The sequence below is a fragment of the Cucurbita moschata genome, unplaced genomic scaffold (assembly GCF_002738365.1).
Source record: "Cucurbita moschata cultivar Rifu unplaced genomic scaffold, Cmos_1.0 Cmo_Scf00031, whole genome shotgun sequence".
NCBI classification, from domain to species: Eukaryota; Viridiplantae; Streptophyta; class Magnoliopsida; order Cucurbitales; family Cucurbitaceae; genus Cucurbita; species Cucurbita moschata.
Window position 1 is genome coordinate 1376691 of NW_019268547.1, and position 20631 is coordinate 1397321.

The window sequence follows — 20631 nt, forward strand, 5'->3', positions numbered from 1 at the left end:
AAAAAAAAAAAAAAAAAAAAAAAAAAAAAAAAAAAAAAAAAAAAAACAAAATAAATTCCATATTATTAAGGAAAAAAAAAAAAAAAATTCGACCTGTTTTCGAGTAGATCAAAGTGGGTTGGCTATACAGAAACTTTTGCCATAGAAAAATCCTACAAAACTTCTTATTACCTGTAATCTAAAACCTCAGCAACCAAAATTTTATGCCGTTTATTTCTGATAATCAGCCTCTGATAATGCAGAGAAATGGAAGGAGGAGGGAAAAGGCTAAAAGAATTGCACCTTGCCTGATATGATAATGGGAGGGTTCAGTTCCACCAGAGTTGCTTTCCCCTCTGATACTAACTGTGGTAATGTGTTGGCCTCTTTTGCTGCAATCCCTTCTCTAGTCCATAATGTTACATGCGGCCACTCATTTTTCGAAATCACTCTTTCGTCCTCAATGCTGCCAACCCGAGCTTCGAAGGCAGCCATTTTATCTGAGAAAAGTAGGGCTGTCAGCTCAACTGGAACTTCTTTGTTCTCGAAGATGCCGTAGTCAGCTACAGCTTTAATGCCATGGCTTCTTTTGTGTGCGAGTGTGACATGAGCGCTTTTAAGTGTGTAATCCTTGTAGCCTTCTTTAATGAATGCTTCAACCTGAGGATTTTTGTTGCCCAACTGCACAATAATGTTGGAAAACGTAAGGATACACATAGTAGGACTTGGCTTGTGCATATGATGAAATTACAGATAAATAATGGATAAAGGATAACGAGGAAATATATCGAAGCAGATCACAAATAAAACCGAAAGGGAAGCTAATAACGATCTCGATATTTGAAGATCATGAACAAATTTGTCAGCAGTAAAATGTATAACAACTTAGCTCGTGGATGTATACTTTTCTATGAGGACTACTATTTTTCCTCCCAAGTTATCTTATCCACTATGTTTCAGTCATAGACTATGGAACTTGCAAGATGTTTCAAATATCGTTTAACGGTCTGTTAGAAGACGGGAGCACAGAAAAGGAAGGACTATAACCTATCAGCTTAAGTCTTGTTGGGTCTTGAACCAATTTCACTTAAAACCATGTTGAAAAAATATCGATTGGCTACCGGCTGTGGGAGCCAAAGTGGTTCGTATACATGTTCACTTACCGTGTCGAGAGCATCTTGGATGTCCTGAACAGGAAGACTGACAGCAGCATACACTATGGTCGCAGACTTCCTCCTCTCTGTAATAGGGCTTTTATAGTCACCCTTTGAAATCTTCTTTAATTGCTCCAACACATTTTGAACAGCAAACTCAAATGGAACCTGGATAGTAAACATTGATTATTTTATTAGCGTTTTCGTCGAAAGACGGTTAATATAGTTTGATACAAACTAAATGGAAGCATGGATAAATCTGATCTTTTAAAGAGAAGTAAAATGCACCTGAATAGCATTGAGATACTCAGCGTTACCAAACAAAGTTTCTCGCAATTGCTTCTCCCATTTCGCCCATTCTTTCGCGTAAGAACCTTTAGTAGAGTCCGCCCTGCAAAAAAGTTCCAGATTGACATAAGAGGTAGCTGACAATAAAGCACATTGCAGATCATCTATTAACATTCCTATGCTAGAAACTTCAAGTCAACAAAGTTCAACAATGAAAGAATCAACTATAAATACTTGAACAAGCCAGCCACCAACCTTCCATGTCTACTAGTATGGAGCTTATACAGACTTAATCCTTCCTCTAAGATAGTCTTCAAATTGTCAGGTAAAGGACTCCTGCAGTCCAAGAACAGCAAAATATTAGACGTACAAACTCAAAAAACGATCTCAATATTTTGCGAGGAAAAAAACAAAAAAAACCAGTTAATTTTTCAAATAATAAATTTCGCTCTCGTATGACATTTCTAGGAAACGGGTTGGTTTTTTATGGTATAGATTTGGATCCCCTTGAATTTTAATTTGATTAAAAATAATATTTGGAAACAAGAATTGTAGCGCATGGGGAGGGGGAAATAATGAAAAATAAGACCAGTGCTGAGGATCAGTTATTATACCTATCAGATTTCAGCAATGGAATCTTAACCAGAGACCCAAAACGATCGATAAGCTCACCTTCGAACTCTCTACGACTCTGAAAGCATTAGAGAAAAAATGATCAAGATACTAAAAGTGAAACCGAGGATGAAATGGAGGAGCAATGAGAACTGCTCACACCTTGCCCTCATAAAGGTGATAAAACATTAGTAGGACATAGCCTGCATTAGGGGACGCCTTGTCGAGATTTCCCTTCAGAATCACAGATCATTAGTAGAATCATTAGAAAGAGAGTAACCCAATCAATGATGATAAATGAGATACTTTTACAGTTTGAAGTATCAACATAGAGTGCATACTGGATGGTTAACTCTTTGCAGCACACGGAACATGAACACAGCCAGTGCGTCAAGGGAGAAAGGGTTAGAATCAGTTCCTGCACATTCAGCGACAGTAAATGAGAATTCTTCTGTGAAATGTGGAGGGCAAGTAACCAAAATAACAGTTTCCAGTAAAGGCATATATGATGTCAATAGGCACAATCCCCTTTTCAACACAACATTTGCAACAGAATCAACATAAACTCCTCATTGCCATGAAAAATCATTATTGGAAGAGACAATTATATTCACATCAGTCATGCTCTCCATAATTTCCTTCTATTACCTTAGCATAATTGGGTATAGCAGCCTCAGATTTAAGAAAAGCCAACCTTTAAGGTATCACTAGTTTTCTCATTAGTTTCTCTCTCCAAGGTCTACTTCCCCATGTTTTATACTCCACAACAAAGCATTTTCAAACAGCCTTTCTGATCTCGTTCCGTCATACCACATCATATTTTTATTTTTGTAGTTTAGACGTCTACCGAATTTAGTAGGAAGTCCTCAAAAAGCATGCAGAACGGTCCAAGATGCTGGAAACATATTAAACCAGAACCAGCAACGCCAAATCATTTCTCAGTTCTCCTCACAAGTTCAGATTCAATTGTCTGAATTGCATGCAGGATTAAAAGCAACTTTTTTCAAAAGGCATCCCCATATTTTTTTTTTGAGGAGGAAACTTTTGATTTCATTGGTGAGTGAAAAAAGGCATCACAATATTAGTATAGTCCATGAAATTTCTGTTGATAAAGCAAGTTTCGTGCAATTAAAGAAATAACTTCTCTAGACATATCACGAGACAAGGAACTGAACGTTATAAGCATCCAATGATTGTAACCTTCAGAATCAGGTATAACTGGAACTGCAGAGGCTCTTGTGCTATGGCACATATCTTCAATCTGCACAAAAGCAGTTTCTTATAAGGAGTTTAATAAAACGTACACACAGTTCAAAAACAGAACATCCTCAAAAGCTAACACGGCCTTTTGGCCTCTCCCATCACAAAATAGATGGGTCTCTTTTTGTAAATAGGCTTAATAGAAAATAGTCATCTATTTTATAAGAAATACAAAATATAGCAGAAAGTAAGACATTCGTTCGATCATGATTTTTCGGGATTGACATATCCTGTGTTTAAACAATCAATACTTTAAGAAACAAGAGTAACAAATATATTTGAAATGTCAAAATGAAAAAAAAGTTCTAACGAAGTTGAAACATATGCTAATATCAATCAATTGGATAGCTTTTTTTTCAACTCCTTTAACCAAAAGTGATATTTAGTTATAATAAAAGTGGCCTATCTATGAAATTTCTGAACTAGATTCAATTTTCCTATTCCAAGGTGCAGATTGATTGGAAGGACTAAGGTCCGTCAGGTTGAAGATATAACAAAAATGGCCTTATCAAGTTCATCCAGAAGCTGGAAATACGAAATGGGTATAGCATCAATAGTCATATTGTATAATATTTGAGCTAGCATCAAATTGACTATAAATAATTTTGAAATGCAATATGCTGATACAGTGGTCCATGGACATACACCAAAGAGGCTCTATGAACAAATTGGACCCGTCCAAGATATAATATCAAATACCAAATTTGATTTCACCTTTAATTTCTATCTTCGGAATGAAACAATGCTTACATAAAACCGAAAAGCAAATTCAAGGGACAGAAGGATTAAGACGACAAGAACAGAACCAAAGAATATCCTCCGACGTCAAAATCAAATGCTATCATCACAAGTTCCAATGATACATCTAAAAGGCATATTAGTGAGATAGTCAAACCGTAGGCCACAAAGAAGAAGGAACCTAAGTATTACAAGCCGCAACTAGAAGACTCTAAGGACTCTTTTTACTTTCTGGAATTTTCTTTTAATAATCTGTAGTCCCATTTCCAAATAAAAAGTTGATAATAGAGATAGAGACAAAATGCTAAAATAAATTATTTGATGAAGAAGCTAGCAACATTCACTTTATTTTATATTCCTCCCGCTTTGTTCACTGGATCGATGTTTACTATTTAGAGTAAAGAACGAGAACATACTTGTCTCCACACTTCTTCATTTGGTGCGTTTTTGTCTGCAAGCATTATGGAGTATGGTTTTCTCCGACGCTCATCAGCAACCTTCTGCCAATATCTTCCTGTATATGTTTAATATATAAGAAACAAGTTGATTGCTCAAAATAATATGCCTAACACTCTTAACCAAGAATTTTGGGAATTAAAACAGTGCAATCTCAAGACACAGTTGCATTCTTCCGAATCCAAAAGCCTATATTTCTCACTAGCTCCGAGAAGGAAAAGAAGGCTTAGAATGGCCAAAGCAATTAGGAAGTTAGAATGAACTACAAATTAGCCTCTTGAGGAGGCCAAAAAACCTAACCCTGGAACCTGTGGCCTATACATTTCTCTCCCGATAAGAGAAAACCGCAAACCTCCAAAGTCTAAACAAGCTATCGTATCAGAATTTATTTTTTTACTGTTTCCAGGTAACAAAAAATCAAGATGTAAAGATATATCAAACTCATGAAAGATAAAATAGAAAACCTACTGAAAAAATCTATCCATCTCTTCTAACTCTTCATTTACGCCCAGATAACCATTTTTGTTCTTGAAAATATTGCTTGTTGCCACACAACTTTTGGTCAGTTTTGCACCTTTAAAAACACATTTGAATTCTAAACAAAACTTCAAAAACAGAATCGAGTTTTTAAAAACTACTTTGTTTGGTTTTAAAAAAATTGGCTTGGAACCCTAACCAAGAGGCAAACAAAGAGGCAACATCTGAAATCTCTAGCTTAAAATCATTGAAGAGTCGAGAAATTCATCTATTACCTTTAATCAGGTCACCCATTAGAGTATTGACTGGTCGGTCATCTCCAAGTCCTCCCGGGGCATTAAGTATCTCTCTGCAAAGAGCAGACTTTGCACAGCCTGGGATTCCTATAAATTGAAGTTCAAAGCAACGTATAAAAGTGAATTATAAAAAATCTATTAACCAGAGAATTTGGTTAAACCACAAAAAATGCTACATAATACATTAGAGAAGATCTATGTATTTCATGAACTGTACCAAGCTAAAATTAATTGAAAGCGACAAAAATATAATGCATTTGAGGGCCACTCGAGATAAAAAATTACAGCATCTTGTAAGAGTCAAAATGCAAGAGCAATAGCTGCTAAAGAATTTCCACATTAAAACAATAAATACATTTGTAAACCTCAATGTGATAGTGTCAACTGAAAATATGTAGCTTTATAATTGAAGGATGTGGGAAAATGACAACCAACAATAAACGTGTTCTTTTAGCTCAAACTGCATTCAACCTATACTTTAACGTCTTGACTTGAATAAATTAAATATAAAGGGTAGAATGGTTCTCTTAGTTCTTTTACCACAAATTAAAAGTACTTGAAAGCATACCCATACTATTGTTACAAGCTTCAGAAAAGGACAAACACAAATTCAAATGCAAATGGGCATGGGCATGGCTACAAGAAGAACTACGTTCAGGTAGCCTTATCAAAAGAGCAATTAAAGAAATCCAAAATATGACAAAAATACATGGCCATACACACACACACACACACACACACACACATGCATATATACACATATATATAAAGGAAGTATGAAGTTCCTCCACCAAGATAATCCATAATCCTAACCTAGATAATGGAATTTGGACATGAAAAAACTTGACCACAAAAATCTTTAGAACATTTGGTAATAAACAAGGCCTGGCCAATTAGCGAATACAAGTACCTGGAAAAAACACAATTAAGCCCTCTGCTTTTGGCACAACATCCTTCCTAGAGAGCATAGGACTTGATGGTGCTGCGTCCTCTTTCTGAAGATCACCCTCTTCGTCCATTCCTTCCTCGACAACAGCCAAGAAGTCTTCTGCTCTAACCAGATTTCCAGCAGATCCGATAAGAGCCTGATTCTGAGGACTGCGCTTAGCATACTGTTCAAGAAAAGGTTCAGCTTCACTTAGATAGATAGACGATGACAGTTGTTTATTCCCGTACTTCCTCCTCAAGTATACAGCCCTATCATGTTAAAAGTATATCATCAACTTCATTCATTTTTCCTGCAAAGTACCTACAATTCTAGTGGAACAAGAAAACAGCTCAACAATCAATAATTATATACTTACCATTCGTCAAGCATCTTGCTGAGCTCCCTTTGTTTTCCAAATGATGTACCCCACAACTTCATTTGCCTACATTTTTAAAATAAAGATAGATATGCTTCACTTTAGTAGCAGGATGAATACAAATAATATAGATTTTCTAAAACAAAAATATAGGCAAAAATCTCAGTGATGAATAGAATACAGAAGAGAAAAACAAAACACCCTCATTGTAATACTAATGTAATAATGAGTGTTTAGACAAAATACAATAATACACTCCGAGAAATTCTAAGCCCCTTTCAACATTTTTATAGTCGTATTAATTTCAATTTAAATTTCTCAAATATAAGCACAAAAAATTGAAGGAAGAATTGGGTAAAGTTCTACAAGAGGATTGTCACTGATTAGTGCATGAACGAAAATTTTATTTGCCTCATCCCCAAGAATGAGAGTGCAAGGAGAACCAAGGATTTTAGACTTATTACTTACCATAATCCTTTATAAGATCACTGTAAGCTTCTGGCCCCGAATGATTTAGGAAAGTTCTCCATAGTATTCTTGGAATATCAAGGAGACTCTGTAGTACGGAAAAAAATTATGGATGAAATCCTCATTTAGAACATGAACATTGAAGATTATAGGAACCTGAAGTTGGAGGGTCTTATATTTAAGATCGATTCCAAGAAAGCGATGGTTAATAGATTGGATTTTTTTTGGGGGATGTAATGTTGTGGAAGAAAAGGCTTTGGGTAGAAATGAAGATCTTGGATGTGGAATTGCCTTCAAACCACGAACCTTCTCCATTTTGAACAATAGTAAACCTAAAGGGCGGATCTATGCCACAGAGGGGTGGAGACAAGGAAACCTCCTGTTCCCCCTTCTCTTCCTAGTAGTAGTCAATGTCCATAGCAAGATGGTGTCAATTGAAATGGATAAGAGTTGACAAGGACCCTCAGGTAGGACGAGAGAGAATTCGTCCATCCCATCTCTAATTTGCTGATGACATGATATTTAATTTCATGTTAGCAACTTTTGAGATCATTTCAGGGCTTAAAATAAACAGGGATAAGAGTTCTCTGGTAAAACTGTATGGCTTCTAAAATTGAGAGGTAGGCTTTCTTCGCGAGTTTTTAACGATCAGGATCTTCCTAGGTGAAATAGCCCTCACTGTTCTACTCCGTCTTTAGTAATTTTGTACCTCCTTTTCCTTTTCAGTTAATACAATTAGCTTGTACCCAAAAATAAAAACTAAAAACAATTGGTAACATTCAGCGTAGTCTTGTTAATTATAGTCTTGAAAAATATCGATTGTTCCATGATTCCTTTGTAACATTCAGCATTTATCAAAATAATTCTCTAGTTGGACTACTTGATTATTGAGGATTTCTATCAAGAAGCATCTTTTTTTCTCGTATAAACTCAAGGATCTCCAAGGTTCTTCAAGATTGCAAGTCCGTTAGATTATTTCTTATCTGTTGCTTCATGATTGCATTTGTGTGGTTGAAGGTGGAGGTTTTCTTTTTACTCCCAAAAAAGAATCTTTTACTTTGTTCAAAATAATTTTCATTTAGAACTTTTTTAAAAGGAGCCACCACCAGATAGAAGTTCAAAGAGGAGAATGAGCAAGATGTACTTGCACAAGAGACTCATACTTAAAAATGACAAATAAAACAACTCTAGCAGTTGTAATAAAAAAGATTTCCGTGTTTGTAATGTTGAGTGTTTTAACCGAGTGCAGGAGTGAAGGGAAGTAACCCCATTGCACTTGCACCATGAATAAGATTATTAGTCTACAATTTCCGTCTCAACTATAGATTCATTTTCTAAATTTGCGAGTAAAAAATATGGCATGCCCATCTTCATCTAATCAATTGATCATACCTCAAGTAATAGGCCTTGTATGCAGCTGAACCTTCTTTGAAGAGAATTGACAAACCATTACGAATCAAAAAAGTCCGCAACTACGAGAAAATATTAAGAGTTCAGACTAATTAATAAAATAATTTGTTAATAGCAATCACAACAGACAGTTCACCTGAACAATTCTTTTTTTAATCCGGTAACCACATTCACACAATTCTTAACCTAAACCCTACGACACGTGATACTCAGAAACTTGTTAATTTAATACCTCAGATTTCAGACCTCAGGATTCTAGATTAAATCATAAAGCTCTGTGAAGACTATACTCAACTAAAATTAGCATTAATACATCAGTAAAACAAAAGAAAAGCTCTGTGAGGATTGCACCAATGGCTAATATCTACTGAACCGAATATTATTTTCCAAAATTAGAAAAAAAAAAAGGAATCATGTTGTGAACAATAAAACTGGCCCAATGAACCTGGAAAGTACAAAAGAATAAGAACCGACAAGTACGTCCTGCCCTAGTATGAGGTAAATTATTTCCTTCTTATACTTTTACAATAACTTAAACTAGAGAAGTTGAAGAAAAATTACCTTATATGTAAGAAATTTCAGTTTTATCATCAGATTTGCATCTTCATCAGCAAATCCATCTCTTCCCACGGTCCCATTGCCTTCAGTCTCCATCAAATTGTTTTTACTTTTCACTATCTCAGCAGTCTTCTCCTTGTTTTCTTTGAATAAATTAATGTCAACAAAAAAACCTGGGAACACATGGAACTGTGAGAAAAAGTCTTTTATACAGTTTAGAAGAGAGTTGAATAGTTTGATACAGCATATTCTACTTAGTTCTTCTTCTTCTTATTATTATTCTTCGTTTTCCTTTTCTCTTAAATAAACAAATTTTTACTAAAGAGGATGAAGATATTACAATATTGAAGCTAGCTTGGAGGGTTTACAACGTGCAAATGAGGAAAGAGGAAATTAGGAAAGACTTATGACAGCTTTGTGATCTTGTACAATTCACGACATCAAAGGTTTAAAGACATGCTTGCTGTTCCTATGATGGGTGGATGAAGTTTTGTAACATCACTTTTGACATGTGAAACCACCATGTCTTTAAACCTCGGGAGCATTCGTAAAGGCTATCTTGAATGTGCCTCAAGTTCTATCAGCAGGGCGGAAAAGCTTTGAGGCCTGTGTCAGGGTTCATATGCCACCATCTCCACTCATCTGATATCAATAGAAATCCGGGAGGATTTGATTATCCTTCTATTCACTTCCTTTAATATTGTTTCTTAGATCAACACAACCTCCAGAGTTAGTTTTCTCGACTATCAATTTCTTCCCTAAATAACCAAGACCCTAGTGTTCTAAGACAACCTTCACAAAACTCTCTTCCCCACCTCCATGGACTCTACTTTTAATCCTCACATAAATAGCATCAGAAATTAAGTTAAAAACTCTTTAAACCCTTTTGAGCTTTAAACTTTTCTAACTTATATTCTTTCTCCTCCCACTGGGAAGGGCTGTAATGTAGACACCTCTCAAATATTCAATGAGAACACACCATAGAGATTCATTAAATCTGATCACTCCAACTGGTTCAATCCAGACTGGGTGTCTTACTTGTGGACCAACATTCTTTTTCAGAGAATGGAGGTGTTAAGAACTCTAGTACACACATTCTCAAGCATCCGCTTGCCACTCAATCTAAATCAACGACAAGTCCGACAATATCCTTACTAAACTCAATAAAATATTAATTAATTAGAAGTTGTTTCTTGTTCAACATCTTTACTCATCAGTTTCCTTTCATCTATTAGTGAGAAGTTGTTTCTTATCAAAAGAATTAATTAATTAGGAACAGCTAAACCTTTCAATTTTGTTTCGACTCGTCGTGAGTTATAAAATTTCAAATCTAATAGAGACCTATTACTATTAGACACAAAATTGAAACTGCAGAGATTTATTTGACATTCTTTAAAGTTCAAGAAGATGTAAGGTATAACCCTAAAAGTTCAAGTTTAGTCATCTTTATATTTCTTTCCGTTACTTAATTTCCTTTTGTCCAACACTGGGAGTCTTTTTCTTCTTGTTCTTTCTAGAAAGTTTCAACCATGAAGGAAATTTTGTTTGAGTTCAATTTTTTTTCTGCTAAACACAATATCAACTAATAAGAAACAAAACACACCAGAGTCCAACATCAGAATTATGAATCATAATCATCATGTACAAAAGTGTAAAGAGAATGCCTAAGATACTTTGAATTGAAGTAGTTGAAATAAAGATAAAGGAATTCACAGTATGAAAGGATAGCTATTACCTCGATACAATGGCCACAACCCTGGCTTGTGCCTGAAACATGTTCAACACATTTGATACCATTATAAAAACACGACAGTAGCTCAACAATACCAATAGGAACAATTATTTTGAACACTGCAAATGAAAATAGAGTGAAAGTCCCAAGCAGTACCTCATTTCTTTTTGATATCGCCGAAAAGCAGAGTCGCTTTGAACATGAATGACCATTTTATAGAAAAGGTTGTCATTTGATATGGAACCAATTTTGTGAAAGTTGTGATAGCATTTGAAGGCAGCTGGAAGACGCCTTTCTCTCATTAGACGAACCATTTCCTGGATAGATTTGGATTACTTCAAGATCAATTCATATCGAGTAAGGTGAAATGCTCATAAAGAAGAAAACTAGTATGACCAACAAAATCAATGATAAAAACAGAGGAAGGGGGAATGATGTTTCATTTGAAAATAACCAACACGTGAAACAGTGGTAGGGAAATTGGTTCTCAAATCTGGAAAAGATAAATCAATATTTGTTTTAAGAGAAAACGCAAATACAGATAAAAATTCATTGTCCTGACATGAAGTAACGATTATCTAACCTGTAATTTGGAGGTGGAAAAATCAGCTGGCTTGGCTTGTAAGAATTTTGATACAACAGATCTGTCTGCATTTCTTGAGTGGGAATCACCATACCAGTCTGAATGATCAGGGCAAAAGGCACTACCCACATTTTGAAGAAGTGCTTTTATTTGCTGCAGTTGTATTTTACAGAAGCAGAGATAAGAATAAAAAAATGATTCTTAATAGATGAAAATCATTCCATTTCTGTTCCAAAAAAATGCGCAAAACCATCATATTTCATGCCAAGGAATTTCTATTACCTGTTTTTCATCTGACCTATTTGCAGCACAAATTTCCCTCAGGCTTGGTCCCAAATCAAGTCCACCTAAACAAAACAGGGCATACAAACAAAATTAAAGGTGCCAATGGAGAAGGATTAAAAGTAAATAACGGCACCAACACCATACCTCCTTCGTTATATGGCAGAGCAGGAAATTCTTCCAATACTTTCTCCATGTGTTTTGAACTCTCGTGGCTCACCATACGAGCCACAAGACCCTCAAGAATTTCACCCTGCACTTTTATATGATCTTTTGAGCCTGCACACCAATTCCAGTTGTCAACCATTATAAACTTTTCAACTCATAACAAAGAGTGAGCAAACACTGCACGAATTATAATTTATAAACACACAAAAAAGTAAGAAAACCATAGTATAAGTTCATGGCTGCAAGTCATGGAAGAATAGAACAGACGTAAATCAAAGAGACCTATCCATTGAACAATCCATTCAATGGATAGCATACTAACTTTGACAAAGGTCTCAAAGAAAACAAAGGTCTCAAAAGAGAACAAAGGTAAAAGGGTATATAGGAATACAAATTTGAAAAGGACAGCATGCAGCTGATAAATTTACTGGCTACAAATTAAAGTTTAAACTGACAAATAAAAATACCTGGTACAGATATTTCTGCAACTTCATCAAGAGCCTTACATACTGTTGTAGCAGTTCCTTCTTCACATAGGGCATCAAAGGAAGCAAAAAAAGATGTCACTGATTTCCTTCAATGGTTAGAAAAGAAAAGGATCAGGCGCCAGAAGAGAGTTGTTTTATGTAACAAACAGTAAGTAGACACTACACGTTTAAAAAAAAAAAAAAGAAGTAAAATTCACACTATATTCAAATTAGAACATCCGAGTTTAAAACAAAAATCACTTGAGCACTCGAGACATAATCAAAACCAAAGCTGCATGAAAGTAAACAAAAGTAGAGAAGTAGCTGCATGCAAGAAACACTTGGAACCCTGGATGATATACACATCTAATAAAGCACAGCAACTGTCAAAATCTGAGAAGCATTGGACGTTGGCAAGTTCAGCAACTGTGAAGATATCATAACTTGTTTTTGGGACATAATCCCTTAATTCAAGTTTCCATGTCATGCAATATTAAAAAAACAAATTGTCTTCAAACAAAAAAAAAAAGGGATTGTCCACGAGATGCCGAAACCGACTCTGAAAAAGAAAATTGTTCATACCAAGTAAATTAAATGAAATTATGGACCATCACCTGCTTGAGAATAACCAAACATGATTGGTTGGTAAGCGCCACTTTCTACAAAAAGCTATTATTTCTGAAGTTGAATAGAACTTCGGCTTTCCGTTGCCCAGTTCGGTAACTGCTGTAACTACCACTGCACGAAATGAAAGAGTGCATTGCTTAAAGCCTAATGCAATATACTGACAGAAAAAGGTAAATATAAGTTTGATTAGAACAGCTTCATGATTGAAAATCTATAAAAAGGACGCTCAAGTAAGAATTTACTCCAGTTTCAATCAAATCAACTAAAAAACAAAGGTTCGGACAATTTCGTCCTCCCCAGAAAAGATAATTAAAAAACAAAATTTAAGGGATAAAATTCTTGAGAAAGAATTCCATCCAGTATCAAAGAGGACAGATTGATCATACAAATCTTTCCTGCGCTCCCTCTTAATTAAATAAAAAAACAATTAGTTCAAGTTGAAAGTTCTAAATTTAAGACGAAAGACTAATAAATTGAAAGTTCTAAGTTGCTATTACCATAATCCTCTCGTGGTCGCTGACCATGATCTCCCAGAACGGCAGTTACTAACTCCATTGATATGCACATACGGTTACTCTAAAAGAAGAAAGGTAGCAAGATGGTTAGAGTGCTGCAAGGAAATGTACGATGACAGAAAATATATAAACATGTTGAAGATCCTCATTGCATTTTATTTTTCATGGAAAGCCGTCCTTTGTGGAAAAAATGGAAGAAACAAAAGGACCTACAAAAAGAACCAAACATAGAACTTGTACAATATATACAAAACTGGGGCTCCAATTAACAAGAAAAAAGGCATAAAGAAGGTGCAAGGATCAAGGTTAAAAACTAATACCTCAAGGAAATCATTGAATTCTGCTTGTTTTTTGGGTGCTACAGATCCCCAAGCCTCTCGAAACATCCTTCCCAGAACAAAGACACCAACAGCAGTGTATCTGAAATGGTATTTTTATTCAGAAAAGCTTAAAAAATGTGGCGAAATAGAAATGGCAACCGTGATAAGTTCCAAAGTTATGAAGTCCAAACTTATGGCATCCTCATCATCTAATACTAAAAGCTACAAAAGAAATAATAATAATGGCAAATGATATTGTAGGAAGTGTGTGCAGAGCAGTTAACGAGCCTTATTCAAGAAAGAATACCAAAAAAAAATGAGTACCACTTCAAATTCAATTCCATACTGGCTTTATCAAAATGGATTTTAGCAAATCAGCATATCATACACCCTTCAAAAACAAATTTAAAAGAAAAGACAATTATCGGCATACATATTCCCGAAGCTGTTTTTTGCATATGCTCCACCCTGATGACCAGCGTACATAAACAAAGACCCAGAGTGTTTTAGTGAAACCTGCAGAAATTTCCAAGTTAAATAACCTAATAACAACTTATAGAATTCAGAACACATTCAATATACTATTACCATGAGAAACAGTAACCAAGCAGCATAAGAAATGAAAATTTTCACGGTAAGATACGAATTTATCATTTAGTAGGAAACAGGATCGTTCCAAAGCTAGAAGAAAACCATATTAACCCTCACAATAATGGAACCACTTTTTTTAGAACTCAAGAACACAGTGGTAAAACCTATAGAACAAATCCTGTTTAGTAAGGTCACAGTATGGACCCACTTTTGCAGTATTAAAGCATTAAAAATCACAAAATGCATTGTAACCAATACAACACCCAAAATTGAATCAACGTCCAAAACAGTTAATGTACTTTTACTTTGAAACTAAAACACTATCATTAAAGGTTTAAAAAACCAGAATAGGGACTGAATGACATTAAAAGATATGTAGTAACTCCATTATAAATGGAAGATTAAGCACCGTAAACATTATGGTACTCTTGACAAAAAATGCAGGTAAATCTTTATACCTCCAGTGTAGCCAAGCCTTTTGACACCATCTCTATCATCCTTGTTCTAATCTGACATAAAAACATACACACATTAAACATATTACCAAGAAACAAATTCTCTAATCATTGACAATGAAATAAATATCTATCTTATAAAAAATAAACAATAACATCTAATCACCTTATCAAAAATTACCCCAGAATAACCATATAAACCGTCCTTTATAAACTGTCCTTTTTTTCCATAATGGAAAATTTCATTAAATATGATGACATGATGCATGTTTCTCAAAGACAAAGGTCTAGTAGAAGCCAAAAGAAAAGTAGAAGGTTCACAAGATAATTCCCCATCCATTTATCCATACAAAAAAAAGAGAAACCATGCTCTCATTTTTCTGAAAAAAATACAAAAGGGCGAACGAGGGGTAAACTAGATAATCTATTAAAAGCAACCACGCAACTAACTATACAGAAAAGGGTTCCAACTCAATCTAATAAGACTTCGCAGGTAATTACAAGATTCCTTGGAAACTGACACCCAAACAGAAGCATTAAAAGTAGCAGTGTGCCAAAGCTTCTCCCAAGATCTCTCCACATCTCAAAACTCCGTCGTTTCTCTCAATCCAAAGGCCCCGAAGGCTGCGAAGAAACCAACCTCCCACAAAATTGAACCCTTATTGGCATATGCAAAAGGACCCCCAAGTGAATGGGAGGTTTACTTGGTCTAGTCTCAAGGAATGTAGTAGATTAGATAGGTATCTGAACCCAAACTAACACTGAAGGTCTTGGTAAAAAATTAACAAGTTCACCGCTATAAATCATAACCCAAATCCTCTTCCACACTCTTAGAGAGAGAACCAATGCAACCCCAATATACAGAATGAAAGCCTCAGAACGCAGTCCAGGGTGTTCACTCTCCCAACCTATAATTTTATACACAAGCAGTTTATTGCAAAGGATTCCCAGAAATCCATATAAAATCAATGTTCACCTTGGATGGTGGAACCAGTGGTAAGCAAAGTTTATTTGCTAATTAAAATCACCAAATAACTAAATCACCATTTTATTAATTTTTCTTATAAGCTTCGATGCAAACTCTTTTTCAACCTGATGCAGTTTCGACTTGTTGCATACACTTGGATCGTTAAGATGTTTTTAGGGGTGGTAGAAAGAGAAGGTTTTAGTAATTTCGCACGGGCAACAATATGTGTTTGATTAGAGGAACAAAAGTCTTTGATGACAGGAGTAAAGATGTTGAATATTGAACTAAATCTTACTAAAAAAGAAGAAGAAGAAGAATTGATTGGAATGGAGTTCAGACTTTTATATACCTTCCTCATGAAAACGTTAGTTCTTTAAATTTTTGGTATTCCTCTGGCCTCCTTACATACTGGAATGGAGTCCCTCTGGCCTTCTTTTCTTTTCTTTTTAATTATTAGATCTTATTGGGTTTTTTTTTTCTAAATGTAGTTAACAAGAAAATGCGGAAGTTACAACAAAACTCGGCCGATGAACCAAAGAATGCACCTAGAAAAACACATAACCAACCAAGCCAATGACATGGTGAATGGGAAAACCATCTTCGAGGTAGAATAATGACAATCTAACAAACGAGCTAAATATACATAATTAAGTGTAATAAAGAAAAACCAGAGTCCCAAGTGTAACTTGAAAAAGAAATACCTCCTGATCCGACTTCTCGTTCTCAAATTTAGGGTAGAATGTAGCTCTTATCTGTGCCTGTGTGTATGCCGAATTATCCACAGTAAACTGTTCAATCTGATTGCCCTTAAGTAATTGACTCAAGGCAATGGCGCTGCTATTTGCAGCAATTTCAGCATTACTCCCCTTGTTTTCAATAGATGTTCCAACGGCAGGTGCCTTTTCACCTTCAACCACTGCAGCCCCACTGGTTGTTCCATAAGCTTTTGGTTTCCAAATTGCTCTATGACCAAGCCCAGGGGTGGCCAGGTTTGTAGGCTGGGCATTTCCAAACTGCACACTTGTAATAGGAATATGCGGTTGATTACTCTCAGTAACCCTCAAATTACTGAGTGCATTAGTTACAACTTCAGAAGCAGTTTCTGACTCTGTAGAAATTCCTTCAACCTTTGCCTTCTCTTTCCACTTCTGCTCTCTACGACCACCCCTTCGCTGCAAATCAAGATCAAACTTAACAACGACAATCCAAACATAAAATTCTAATTCCATGTTACCGATTGCTTGAGACAAAGAAATAATCTAAGTGTTTCAGATATGGCAAAGCGTATAAACAGAACAAAACAAAGGAAAAAACTACCAATTAGCACAGATGAATCCCTTTACGTGCGGCATTGTAATACTAATCATCATAAATTCCATTAAAACCATTAAAGGTTGGAAAAGATAACAAATAACAAATTCTCAGTACCCAATACAAAACAGATTGTCTAATTCAAAACGAGATAATCGTGATTACCAAAAAAAACTATCAACAAAAACAAACAGAGATACCCAGATACACAAATCGAGATAATGAATTCATCACATTCCAACGAACACAATTCAGAAATGGTACCTGATTGTAAGGCATCGTGAATCGAGAATCACGACAAACCGTAAAGGGGAAGACAGAGGCTGGGAGAGTAAGAGAAGGATGTAAAATAAAGTGGGAAAGAGAGCAGGAAACGAAGGGGAAGGCCCTAGAATGTAAGGCTGGAGAGGAAGAGAGAGGAAGAGTTATAGCACAAAAAATCCTATACGTCGCCGACATTCAAAGTGCAAATGGCTCTGCAACTGATCAATATATGAATATGGTTATAGAGGGAGAAAGACTAAGAGGGACAGGCGAATTCTGAGAGAAGGTAGCTAGTCCACACTTCCTTGCGCTAAACCATAGCGTAGATGAGAAAGCCTAAACCATAGTGGAGATGAGAAGAGCAGTTTGATTGTATATATTGAATATTATATTTAATATAAAGTTAATTCAATATATTATGAGTTTGATTGTATATATTAAAAATTATATTTAATATAAAGTTAATTTAATATATTATATATAACTCCAAATTTTCAAAAAAAAATATATATATATTATGAAAATTAGGAATATTAACTCGATAATAAAAAAAAATTAATTTCCCATATTTTTTTTAGATTTAGTTAGTTCATTCTCCCCAAAATTAGATTTTATAGATTTAGTTAGTTACAATTTTTTTAACAAACCTTTTACTTTTATTAAAATTAAAACTTAATTTTGTTAAATCGTAAATTATCGTTCCGTAAAAAAAAAAAAAAAAAAATCTCAACCAATCAACTACATTAAAACACTCCAAATCAAATACATCATTTGAATTAAAACGGTGAACACTTCAAATCAAAATATTATACACGGGAACATTCCAAATCAAAATATTATACATTCAAATACATTATTTTAATTAAGACGTGTGAACGCTCCAAATCCAAATATTATACATTATTTGAATCAAGACAGGTAAACAGTTCAAATCAAAATATAATACATTATTTGAATTAAGACGGGTGAATCCTTTACATGCGTATAAAAAAAGACTGCCCATTAACATAGATGAATCTCTTTACACGCTAGCATTCTAATAACACTAATCATCATAAATTCTACTAAAACCATCCAACGTCCCAAAAAATAATAAATAACAAATTCTCAATACCAACACAAAACAAAATAGATTGTCGAATTCAAAACAAGACGATCATGAACACCTAAGCATCAACAAAAATAAACAGAGATACCCAGATACAAAAATCTAGAGATGAATTCATCAAATTCCAGTGGTGAACAAAATTCATCAAAGAAATGAGTATTGTAAGGTGAATCGAGAATCACAAGAAACGGAAACGGGAATCAAGAATTACAAGAAATAAGAAAAGAGGAGGTTGACAGAAACAAGAAAAGGGAAGGCAATTGAGTTTGCGAGTAAGCGAACAACAAATTCTCAATACCAACACAAAACAAAATAGATTGTCGAATTCAAAACAAGATGATCATGAACACCTAAGTATCAACAAAAATAAACAGAGATACCCAGATACAAAAATCTAGAGATAATTCATCAAATTCCAATGGTGAACAAAATTCATCAAAGAAATGAGTATTGTAAGGCGAATCGAGAATCACAAGAAACGGAAACGGGAATCAAGAATTACAAGAAATAAGGAAAGAGGAGGTTGACAGAAACAAGAAAAGGGAAGGCAATTGAGTCTGCGAGTAAGCGAACGAGGTAAAATAGAGTAGGAAAGAGGGTAGAAATGAAGGGGAAGGCCCAGATTGGAGGGCGAAGGGAAGACAAACTAGGGCGATGTAGAGATAGCACATAAAATCCTGGACATTAAGTGCGAAAGGCCTCAAGTGATCAACAATGTGGTTACAGGAAGAAAGACTAAGAGAGGCACGTGAATTCTGAATTCGAAAAGGTAGCGAACAGTCCACACGTCCTGCGCGTTAAACCATGGTGTAATGAGAAACCGAGCAGTTTGATTGTATATACTGTACTGAATATTATATTTAATATAAAGTTAATTCAATATATGATATACATATAGCTTCAAATTTTCAAAAAAAAAAAGAAAGAAAATTATAAATATTAGAAAAAAACTAAATAATAATAATAATAATAATCAATCTCGTTAGGTTAGGTTAGGTTAGTTTCAAATAATTTTTTTTTTTAGATTTAATTGGATAATTGATTCTCTGATTTTATAGATTTTGTGTTCATATATTTTTTATTACAAACATTTTATTTTATTAAAATCAAAAATTAATTTTGGCTAACCGTTAAAAAAAATAAGAGTCTCCACCACACTACCAAACACTCCAACCTCCAAATTAAAATATTATACATTATTTAAATTAAGATTTGATGAATTTAAATTAAAATATTATACTTTGAATTAAGGTGAAAAATTCGAATAGAGTTGCGAATATATAAAAATTTAAAAATAATATCTAAACATTAACCTCAGAAAATACGGTGAAATTAAGTAATTAAGTTGATTACAGGTAAAAAAAATATAATTAATTTGTTTGGAAATAAAGAATATAACTAATTAGTTTGGAAATAAAGAAATTTTGGAAAGAATTATTTTTAAATAAAAATATAATTGGATAACAGGTACTACAAATAAAATAAAATTATTAATTTTACTTTTCCCTCTTCTACCCCTATCCAATTTTATATGAAATTTTGTAAAAATATAAAATCTCTCTCCATAACTAATTTAGATAAAATATAAAATATCTTTTTAATATGGTGACCTAATTTTATAACCGTAGTACATAGATGAAAACAAGATTGTAAATAACATTAATCCCACCAACATTATCTTACTCAATAAAATATAAATTTTGTATCGAAAAAAATATAAGATAAAATATATTACGATTATCTCTCAATAATAAAATATAAATTTTGTATCGAACAAAATATTAGATAAAATATATTTTAAAATAAAAATATCTCTCAATTGATATGGTAATCTAATTTTAAAACGATACTAAAACATTTGGATGAAAAACAAGAATATAAATTCGAAAGTAAGTTTGAGTGTTTGAATGAAAATACCTCTAAAAAAATATTAAGTTTGAGTGTTTGAATGAAAAAAAAAGAAGGTAAGTTGCTAAAAGAAAGCTTTAGAAATGCATACAAATACTTTACAAATGCATCACATACCATAAATCGTCTTCAAAGGTAATCATTCTAGAATAAATGAAACTTAATTACGAATTACTTGAGTTTTCACAACATTTTCAATACGTCTTGAAATTCAAGACGTCTTGATTTATAAATAATAATAATAATGAATTTGTTAATTAAAAAAAAAGAAAGTAAATAGAGATCGAACGATTTTGTTCAGAGACAAAAAAAAAAAAAAAAAAAAAAAATAAA

At 34.0% G+C, this 20631-nt stretch overlaps 1 protein-coding gene across 3 annotated transcripts; it reads right to left on the bottom strand.

The window, feature by feature from the left end:
- Positions 1-40: 40 nt before the first annotated feature.
- LOC111464863 (tRNA ligase 1) lies at positions 41-18944 on the bottom strand. Of its 3 annotated transcripts, none has more exons than XM_023109126.1 (28): positions 18931-18944; positions 17283-17327; positions 16409-16879; positions 14744-14794; positions 14128-14210; positions 13695-13794; positions 13357-13435; positions 12847-12970; positions 12233-12339; positions 11745-11876; positions 11598-11662; positions 11316-11468; positions 10889-11049; positions 10736-10767; positions 9004-9173; positions 8425-8504; positions 6565-6630; positions 6171-6457; positions 5240-5347; positions 4448-4545; positions 3234-3294; positions 2375-2451; positions 2196-2267; positions 2036-2112; positions 1677-1757; positions 1422-1524; positions 1143-1301; positions 41-660 (listed from the first exon to the last, which is right to left on the bottom strand). In XM_023109126.1, exons 2-28 carry the CDS (start codon positions 17295-17297, stop codon positions 268-270), a joined length of 3405 nt encoding a protein of 1134 aa, XP_022964894.1. In that variant the 5' UTR covers positions 17298-17327; positions 18931-18944; the 3' UTR covers positions 41-267. The 3 variants fall into 3 exon arrangements, with proteins under 3 accessions (XP_022964894.1, XP_022964895.1, XP_022964893.1); XM_023109127.1 differs by lacking the exon at positions 18931-18944 and adding an exon at positions 18640-18654; XM_023109125.1 differs by lacking the exon at positions 18931-18944 and having other exon boundaries at positions 17283-17608.
- Positions 18945-20631: the final 1687 nt, after the last annotated feature.